Source organism: Anoplopoma fimbria, chromosome 12 (genome assembly GCF_027596085.1).
Source record: "Anoplopoma fimbria isolate UVic2021 breed Golden Eagle Sablefish chromosome 12, Afim_UVic_2022, whole genome shotgun sequence".
Taxonomy (NCBI): Eukaryota; Metazoa; Chordata; class Actinopteri; order Perciformes; family Anoplopomatidae; genus Anoplopoma; species Anoplopoma fimbria.
The window spans coordinates 14266941-14276726 of NC_072460.1; the positions used below are offsets into that span (position 1 = coordinate 14266941).

The 9786-nt window shown below is 38.5% G+C and overlaps 1 protein-coding gene across 1 annotated transcript; it reads left to right on the top strand.

The window, feature by feature from the left end:
* Positions 1 to 534: 534 nt before the first annotated feature.
* Positions 535 to 9442, top strand: tnnt2a (troponin T type 2a (cardiac)). Its single transcript, XM_054608510.1, is given in 13 exon segments — positions 535 to 576; positions 2162 to 2219; positions 3917 to 3973; positions 5174 to 5203; positions 5477 to 5501; positions 7189 to 7252; positions 7377 to 7493; positions 7587 to 7664; positions 7768 to 7878; positions 7972 to 8081; positions 8202 to 8292; positions 8386 to 8426; positions 9385 to 9442. Coding segments are annotated over 13 exon segments (858 nt in total). The 3' UTR covers positions 9419 to 9442.
* The last annotated feature ends 344 nt before the right edge of the window (positions 9443 to 9786 follow it).

Below are 9786 nucleotides of genomic sequence, written 5' to 3' on the forward strand. Positions count from 1 at the left end.
ACACGGACACACTTTCTAGTCTTAAATGCATACATACTCTGTCACATCACTTATCGCGCCGGAGGGGGGATGAAGATAAGAGTTGGATGCCTGTGTTTTGTCAGCGGCAGGTTGAGATACAAGGGTGAGAAAATGTGTGATGTATGACCTTTTTTGGGAATGGTGATAATGGAGAGTACACACTATCTAAAAGTTATTAATAACACAACAAGGGGTCCTAAAGCCTCTGTGCCACTACGCAGTCTGTCCCGTTACCCTCCGAGACCCACCTCACTTTCCTTTTAGTAAAAGAAGTCACCTCTGCTCTGCTGCACACTGAGTCTCTCCTTCAGCTTTATTGCCTCATCAATCTGACTCAGGTAAATTTCACCACTTGTAATCTTACCTGTGTTTACAACCACAATGCAGTATGCACGCTATAAATTGTTGTAATGAAGCTGTAAAGAATTAGAAGGGGAACATGATTTATAGCTGAAATTATAGACTCCTGTTTAACGTTCAGATTCCCTGCTGCTCGCCTGAACGCTCCTTGCCATGTCTGACAACGAGGAAGCGGTGGAGGAGTATGAGGAGTAGGTTAAAGCTTGTTTTTTTGAATGCATCATACAAAAGCTCCTATACATTTCTCAATGCTTATGCTTGAATATACTGTACAAGTCTTTTGTGTAATTGTAAAAATACTGTACTGTACATTGACAGACGTGTAGTTTCTTGTATTGTTTTGTTATGACAGCTGTATGTTGTTATGTGATGACAGATTGCTGCATATTAATAATGTACGTATGGGTTTGGCTTTCACAGGGAGGTGGAAGGTAAGAATTTCCATCACAACTCACCACATACTGTACATGTACACTATCACTACCGCCCTGACAGATGTGATCTACTGTTGAAACTAAAGCCTTGTAGTTTTTTATAATCCAGGGAGTTTAACATGGCAAACCCTACCCATTAAACTGAATACACACAGTATTTAATGGATTTTAAAGGAATGTAGAGACATTCATATGGATTTTATTCATGTGAATATCAAATTGATCTATGTTTGTTAAGCTTACAGCTTTCATAACTGTAGGTCAGGCATTTTCCTAGTGTTTGAGGCTCATCATAATGCAGCACAAAGTGTGTTAGTACCAATACATGACCTTGTTAAGCCAAAGTTTGCTGAAGGTAGAGTTTCTTTTCCGCTAATCCACATAATTTGAGTTAGTTAAAGCATTTCAGAAAAGGTATTTGGATGTGTATAACATGCATTGTTGTCTTATTGTGATTTTTACATTTGTAAACTCCCTCTCTTGTGTATTTTCCTGGCTGCTTGATTCAGAAGAGGAGACTGCTGAAGGTATGAGACTTGTGATGAACATTGACAGTCAAGGTGCCTGTGGTTAGAATAACATTGCTGTGACCAGTAGCGGTGAAAGTATTCAGATCCTTAAGTAAAAGTAGTAATAGTCTATTACATTTAACTATTTCATAAAGAAAAGCATCTATTTTTATTTCTAAATTTAATGGATTGTTTTTGAAAATAGTGAGAAATGTCATCAGAGTACCGAGATCCCAAAGTGACACTTTCAAAATGATTGTTTTGTGCAACCTTTAGTCGGGACTTCAAAATGATTGAAAATGAATTTAACTAAATAAATTTAAGAAAAATAAGCAGAGAGTCCTCACATTTGGGAAGCTGAAAACCATAAACTGTATTGAAATAGTTGACAGTAAATAATTCATTCGACCTATCAATTAAATAAAGAAATCAGCTTTAATTGCATGTACTGGTATTTAGCGTAAAGCAAAGCATCATATCTTACAAGCAATTAAAATGTTTTCATGCAAAAAAAGGTATTTGTATAGTAATGAGTAACAGACGAAACAAATCATTGGCGCAAAATGTACAATATTTCCCTTAAAGCTAAAGCAGAGAGTGGCAGGAAAACAAAATATTCAAGTTAAGTAGGAAGAACAAGTGCATCAAATTTGTACTTAAGTACAGCATTTGAGTAAATGGGTTTAGTTACATTACACCAACGCCTGTGACTGACATTCATGAATGATTACATCAGAATTATTCACGCTTTGAAAGACTTCTTTCTCTTTCTGTCTTTGAATGTTGCTGACTGACTGGCTTTACTAAAGAACTCTGTGCTTTTGCTCAGCAGGGGAGCAGGGGGTAGAGGAGGAGGAGGTGGAGGAGGAGCAGGAGGAGGAGGCGGCAGAGGAAGGTATTGAATGTGCTTTAAGCTGAAAGCATTTTTTTTTTTTCAAATACTCCATAAAGTCGGTAAATGCCACCTATTTTTGAGGACATGGTGCAAGTACCAGGGTTTTTCTGTCACAACTTGACCTCTCAATCAGAAAACATACCAGATACAATTTAATGGAGCTCACTATGCACATGCACAGTATCTTAGCTTGAACATTATGCCACAAAACTGATTTTGAAATATTAAATAAAAATTCTCTAGGTGACTTTCCTGGTTTCTAATAACTCATGATCCATGCACGATTTATGAGAAATAATATCCATTTAACATTTGGCAATCAATGGGAGAAGGGTATGTAATATACAGATTGAAAAATGACTTATTCATCAATAAATAAATAAATGCTGCATTAACTAAATTAATAAACATGTGGATTTTTATGTTACTTGGTTTATTTTTTGAGTATATATTAATGACGCTGGTGGTACTAAATTCACTCTAAAGCAGGATTGGTCAACTGGGCAAACGTGGCAGAAGTAATGATCCAAATCGATCAAACTCCTGTGATCAATCCTGCTTTAGTGTGAGGTAGGCAACACCTATTTCATCAACATACAGACACAGAAATACAGACATAATTTAAAGTCTTGACATAGAAATCCTAAAATAAATACACATAAGAGTACAGATATTAAGGAATGAGTTTAAGATGTTTAGTCATTTAAGTCATAAGTAATTACCAACATGTATTTATTTATTCATATATTAGTTCTGCATTTGTTTCATCCTTTATTTATGTGTATACTTGTATTTATTTGTTGCATATTTGTGTATTTATTTCAGCATTTATGCACGTACAGTACCAGTCAAAAGTTTGGACACACCTTCTCATTCAACTACTTTGAAGAATCTAAAATATAAAACATATTCTGTAAAACATATTTAAAAAATAAATAAAGAAAAACCATTGAATGAGAAGGTGTGTCCAAACTTTTGACTGGTACTGTATGTATTGATCTATTCATGATAAATCATTGCAATGATTTGTCCTCAGTATGACTGTCTCTGATCCAACTAATCCGGATTAGCAGTGTAAACTGTCAAAAGCCCAAACAAAACATTGCCTTTTTCCAAAATTCCCAAACTTAACTACTCGTGAACTTGTTCGTGCAAATTTTGTTTTCAAATGTGGGCCTTATCGCATGATTTTATAAATCCTATGTCAGGGTTAAGAAGACATTGTGTCATCACATCTAACGGACTGAAAATATACACACGCATGGCAAATACAAACACAGCACACTTTGCACACACACAACACTTGAACAGCTCTTGAGTGCTATCTGCTTCAAATACCAGACGTGGGTAGCTCATTCTGAAATGATCACTTGTTATCTCTTGCAAGGCTTTGTACTCTAGAACACAGGGTCAATCCAACAACCAAACTAAAATCATGTGGACATGTCTCCAAAGAATGCAAACAAACTCCTGCAAAAGCAGAAATGATGGAAAAGAGAAAAAAATGTCCATTTACTTAGGTTGAGCAGCCATCGTCTCAGTTAATTCCTTTCACCGTGAACTTATGACAAATGACAGGTCATTGACAAGGGAGAGCGATGGCTGAAATAAGGCAATGCGTCAATATCTCACCCTGTGAGTGTCAAGAGTCCTCACTGATATGAAACTATTTGCCGTTCAACTTTCTCCTCCGTCAGAGGCCGTGCAGGAAGAGGACGAACCTGCTGCAGAGGAGGAGGCCAACCAAGAACAAGGTGAGTGGGTCTTTTGGGGGGTAAACAGTGTTGTTTTGAGTGCAGATATGCCGTCAGTGGTGTTACTGTATCAGTGGTAACCCAGCAAGACAACATCGAGTGATGGGTATGTGTTGACAGCAAAGAAATGATGATTGATATACTCTGTTCGTAACCATCAGTCAGAGACAGACAGGAAAACAATCTGCTATCTCACATCACTCGTGTGTCAGTCTGCAGGAACTTGAAACATGTTTTTTTTCTCTCTCTCTCTCTCTCTCTCTCTCTCTGAGTCATACAACACTTAGCCGCTGGGAAAAAAGTCATCCTCGGGCCTCCCATCCCTAAGGCTTTTGCTTAGTTGTCAGAGGTATCTTCTGTCTAACCTAAATCAGCAATGTTTAGGCGTTTTCTCTCTCTTGTTGCCAAGCATACGAAATGGGAGGGATGTTAGTCAGATTCAAAGTCATCTTTCTGTCTAATCTGTGCTTTCAAATCAGCAAAACACCCTGTGAGGCACCTGTAAGCTGTCACCTGATGTGTCACACACCGGGCAGGAGAGAGGGACTTTTCAACTTGCCCAAATAGTTTGTGCAGTTCTTATTAGCCTTGCTAAAGCTGGCGTTGTCAGTGCACTACCTAGTCCAGGCTGAGATATTTCAACAATCATTGGTTGGATTGTCATGTAATTCTTTGCAGTCATTCAATCCTACCGACTTTGGTGATCCATTGACTTTTCAAAATATCTCAACATTTACAAGCGGGACCAGCACAGAATTCATGGTTCTCAAATGATGTATACTAGTATGACTTTGGTGATGCCATGACTTTTTATTTGGAGCGACTGTCAGCTCAAAATCTTAATTTGTCCAGTATATTGGTGTATGCCAAACCTTAAAAAAAAAAGATCCTTTCAGCCTCCTAACATAGCGATCTTTCCAAAATTGTGTTCCGCCTTTTTTCGGTGTCAGTCAGAGGTCACAGATGCCATACCTTCTTTGGTGAGTGATCTGTTATCTAGACAACCTCTAACTATGATATGTGACACATACAACACTTAACTTCTGACACTCCCACCAACACAGATAAGCAAACAGTACCAGACTTTCTCGGTGCTCTATTTTGGCCTCTCCCTTCTTTTCATGTACTCGGACGTATAATTGTGTCTCTCAGCACTCCTAAAAAACCACAACCCTCTCAAGTATCTTATTTTGGTTGCAGATGGAGAAGAGGAAGCAGAGGAGGGGGAAGGTAACACCGTTTATTAAAATGACATCACAGTTTATGTTGGCATACCTTACACATTGCAAATCTGTACTCAACATTTACCTGAAAAGTATTTGCCTCAGATGAACTCTCTGCTGAATAAAATTTCCCACCCAGCTGCTTCAAGTACAAACACAGGCTCCATTGTTATAACTTTCGTTTCCTGGTAGGATTATGATATGATTTGGTGCTCTTGGTGAGTATGTGTGTTGTCTGGACTTGTCTTTTAATTTAATCTCCTATTTTATTTCTAAACAGAGGAGGAGGCCAAACCAAAATTCAAGTGAGTAACACTCCCTGATGTAAACAAGGACACACACACACACACACACACACACACACACACACACACACACACACACACACACACACACACACGTTTGTTCTTCTACAGCACTGTCATGGAAACCAAATACTTATTGTTGGACCTATTATACTTCCTATAACGCGCAACAGCATTGATTTAAAGTTTGACATGTTTGGGGAAATACACTTATTGGCTTATCTTGCAGAGAGTTAGATTAGAAGATCCATGCCACTGTCATATCTGCATGATCATCTGTCATACTGCCAGCAGCTGGGTAGCTTAGCTTAGCACAAAGACTTGAAACAGAGGGAAACCCTAGCTTACCTGGTCCTGCCCAAAGCTGTTTCAAAAGATAATAAAGTCCTTCAAGCATGGCTGAACATCATTTACCAACACTCAATATGTTGTTTGTTTAAACCATACAAAGATACTGCCTGCGGACAAATAAAACATGATCATAAATTGTTGTTTTTACACATTGTCTTTTGTATGGATTATACAAACAAGGCCAAATAACTAAGGGTTATAATAACTAAGGGTTATTTGGGTACCTTAAACGCCTCATGATTGTCGCAACTTGTGCCTAATAAATTAAAGTACACTTCTTTTTCGGTGTCATAACTCAATTATGAACACACAAACATGACACACGTGACTTACATGTCTTGAAAAAAACATCAGTATGTCCACTGTCCATCCATCCACTAAGTCAGACGCTCCTTCTCAGCCTGTTCCTCCACGTTTTTATAGTTTCTTCTGCGTCAAAACTATCCAGTGACAGTTGTCAACACATGCGTGGGTAACGTCACATTACAAACAGGAACTGATAAAAAGCTAATTAGACACACGTTAAGTAATTTACCAACATGTAAACAATCAGGCTGTAGAAACGGGGCTTAAGTTTTAGCTTACCCTACATTCTTCCTGTTGACATCCCCCAAAGCATTATGGGAAGCATTATAGTAGTTCCTAAACAAGTGGTTATCTACCAAATAGAGTTTTTTTTCTTTTACTATAAATATTTATGACATTAATAAGGCTCAGAATGTCCCATCGATTCTGACAATATATAGAGAAAAAAATAACGTATATCTTTGACAATATAATTTTGGTGAATAATTACACATAACAGTTAAATAAAGTAGGTACAGCAAATTAAATTCTGGTTTTAACCCCACCCTTGCTGTAAACCACATGCCGTTGGACCAACCCTACCTATTAGTGTATGATCAATATGCTACAATGAGTCGTTAGAAATGCCATTAATTATGGTGAATAATGAAGAATATGAATAAGTTAACACTTGAAATCTAAAATGTAAGACTTGCAAATGTTGCTTTCTACATTACCATGGTTAGTTAGGGTTCATTGTATTACATCGTGGTATAAAATAAAATATAAACTATTCAAAAGCAAAGAGTAACATATACATTTAAAGAAGCTGCTCTTAAGCATCCCTCATGTAAATACATGCATGAATACATAGAGGAACATTTGTTTGCCATGTTGAACCTGCTGATTGCATTTTATGCTCATTTGACATCCACAGTGACTGAGATTTTTCTGTTCTTTTTTCTTCACATTCTCCCCTTACTTTATCCCATGACTATAAGTGTTTTTCATTCCCGGACCTGTGTTTTTCCCCTCTTTTTTTAATCTCCAGGCCATTTATGATGCCCAACCTCATCCCTCCTAAGATCCCAGACGGAGAGAAGGTGGATTTTGATGTGAGTGACCGACTTACATATTACACATTATACCATGTATAGGTTTCTGCCTAATGATGTAAAGCCAGTGACACATAGACCCCTACCATAAAGTACAAGATGCACTGAACTCCTGTTTCTGTAGGATATACATCGTAAAAGGATGGAGAAAGACCTGATGGAGCTTCAGACTTTGATCGTGGTTCACTTTGAGAGCAGAAAGAAGGAAGAAGATGATATCATTAATCTCAAGGACAGGATTGTGAGAGCCTCAGCCTACAGTAAATTAAACGTGATAATTCACAACATTAAAGACCTGCTTTAAGATCAGCTATGATGATGATCTGTTTTGCAGGATAAGCGCCGTTCTGAGCGAGCAGAGCAGCAAAGGATCCGAAGTGAGAGGGATAAAGAGCGACAGAAGCGTCTTGAGGTAAAGTCATGTTCAAGATGCTGTAATGTACTGCATACTTCTTAAATCTACTTAATGCATGTCACTCCTAGTCCTCTCTCTCTCTGGATTCATGTCTCTTTAGGACGAGAGAGCTCGCAAGGAGGAGGAGGAGGCCAAGAAGAGAGCAGATGATGATGCTAAGAAGAAGAAAACCCTCACCAGCCTCCACTTTGGAGGTTACATGCAGAAGTTGGTGAGCAGGTGGAAGGTTCATAGTTGGAGGTTAAAACAGTTCAAATCTGAAGGAAGAAAACCAGAGCTATGTTTCATTTCACTTTTTTCACAGACAGAAAAACGGAGTGGTAAGAGGCAAACTGAGAGGGAGAAGAAAAAGAAAATCCTGAGTGAAAGACGCAAATCTCTGGACATCGAAAACATGAGCCAGGACAAACTCAAGTAGGTGGAGAGATATTGTGTCATTTTACTACAAGAAACAAGAAGCAGGGATATTATTTCTGATACACGAGACAATGAAAATAATCCTTCAACACAATGAAATGTATCTGTGTCTCACAGGGAGAAAGCTAAAGAGCTGTGGGAGTGGATGCACGAGCTGGAGGCAGAAAAGTTTGACCTGCAGTACCAGCTCACCAGTCAGAAATATGAGGTGTTTGCTACAGTACGCAACATATATTGTTGAGAAAAGGCAGGATATAATGGACCTGGTTCAAGTAACATTTGCATGTTTTCTTTGTTTTAGATTAATGTGCTGAGGAACCGTGTCAGCGACCATCAGAAATCGTAAGAATGAACTCTATATCGAATATTTTCTCTCTCTGATGCGACACATGCTTTTTACACGGATGCTTTAAGCTCATGGACATCTGCCCAAAGTCTATGTTCAACAACAAAACTTAAAGAGCCTCTCTCAAAGGGAATGTCGATGCATAGGCTCTTTTCATTGCACACATTTTTGCCTTGTCAGAGCAGGGAAAGTAAAGTTTGGAATTGATAACATTAATGATGGCTGCATTCCATATAAGAAATCTAGTTTCAGGGCTCTGGTATTGTGCCTGTTCACTCACTGGTGTGGTTTACAGGGACACTTAATGAAAAGAAGCCATCATTAAGTTTATTATTTGCTCTACCTGTTTTGATAAGTCAGAGTGTCAAATGTCAAACATGCTTAGTCTTGTTAACAAAACCAATATTTCTACTTTTGGTGAAATGGCGTCAGAGACAAACCGACACTTTCCCCTCTCTCAGAGAACATATGGTTTATGCATATCCTGTGAATCGCCAGCCATAGTATTGTTTAAATATGTAAAGACATGTTATTTAAAGTTTTAAGAAACCTTGCATGCTCAGCTCACAAAATGTAGAATCATGTCTTGGAATTCATGTTCTAAAAACACAGAGGGGGCCCTAATGTCATGCTGCAGTGTGACTGGAAAAAACATAAATAAAGGATCTTATAACAACAATTATATAACTCTTCCCCTCCCTGTCACAGGCCAGCTCTCATTTTGCTTCACAGGCCCCCTGAGGCTCTGATACTCATTCAAACTGGGAGAGCTGGCTGTCAGCGGTAATACCTGTCAAGGACACACTGAAAGAGCACCTGCATGTCTCACAGTGTGCTGAATGCTTTGTGATCTTTGTAATGGACCCTGCAACAGTAAAAGTGCAAACTCAATGTTCTTTGTTGACAGACATGTTTTCTTTTTACTTCATGCGTCCCTTTCTTGTTTTTTAACAGATCCAAAAGGACCAAAAGAGGCCTGAGGAAATAGCTGAAGACGTGCAGAGTGAGCAATGTAACCATCAGCCCCATCCTGCAGCCACCTCCTCAAACCAAGCCCTGGCTTTTCTGCCACACCCTGGCCCCACCTGTTTCCCCCAGTCACCCATCACCTACCAATTATATCCAGTTTTCCAGCTCCATCTCACTCTGCTGTATTCCTTTGATTACCAACCATTAAATAAGATTCTCTGTGATCCTAAGGGTGTAAATATAAACAATCTTAGTTCAATCAATAATTCTTTTGCTCTTTCAGACTTTTGAGTGTGGGTGCATGAGTGTAATGGAATTTAAAACTCCACAAAGAGTAAAATAACATTAATGCAGAAAGCCTAGAGCAATTACGGGAAGAGACTTTCT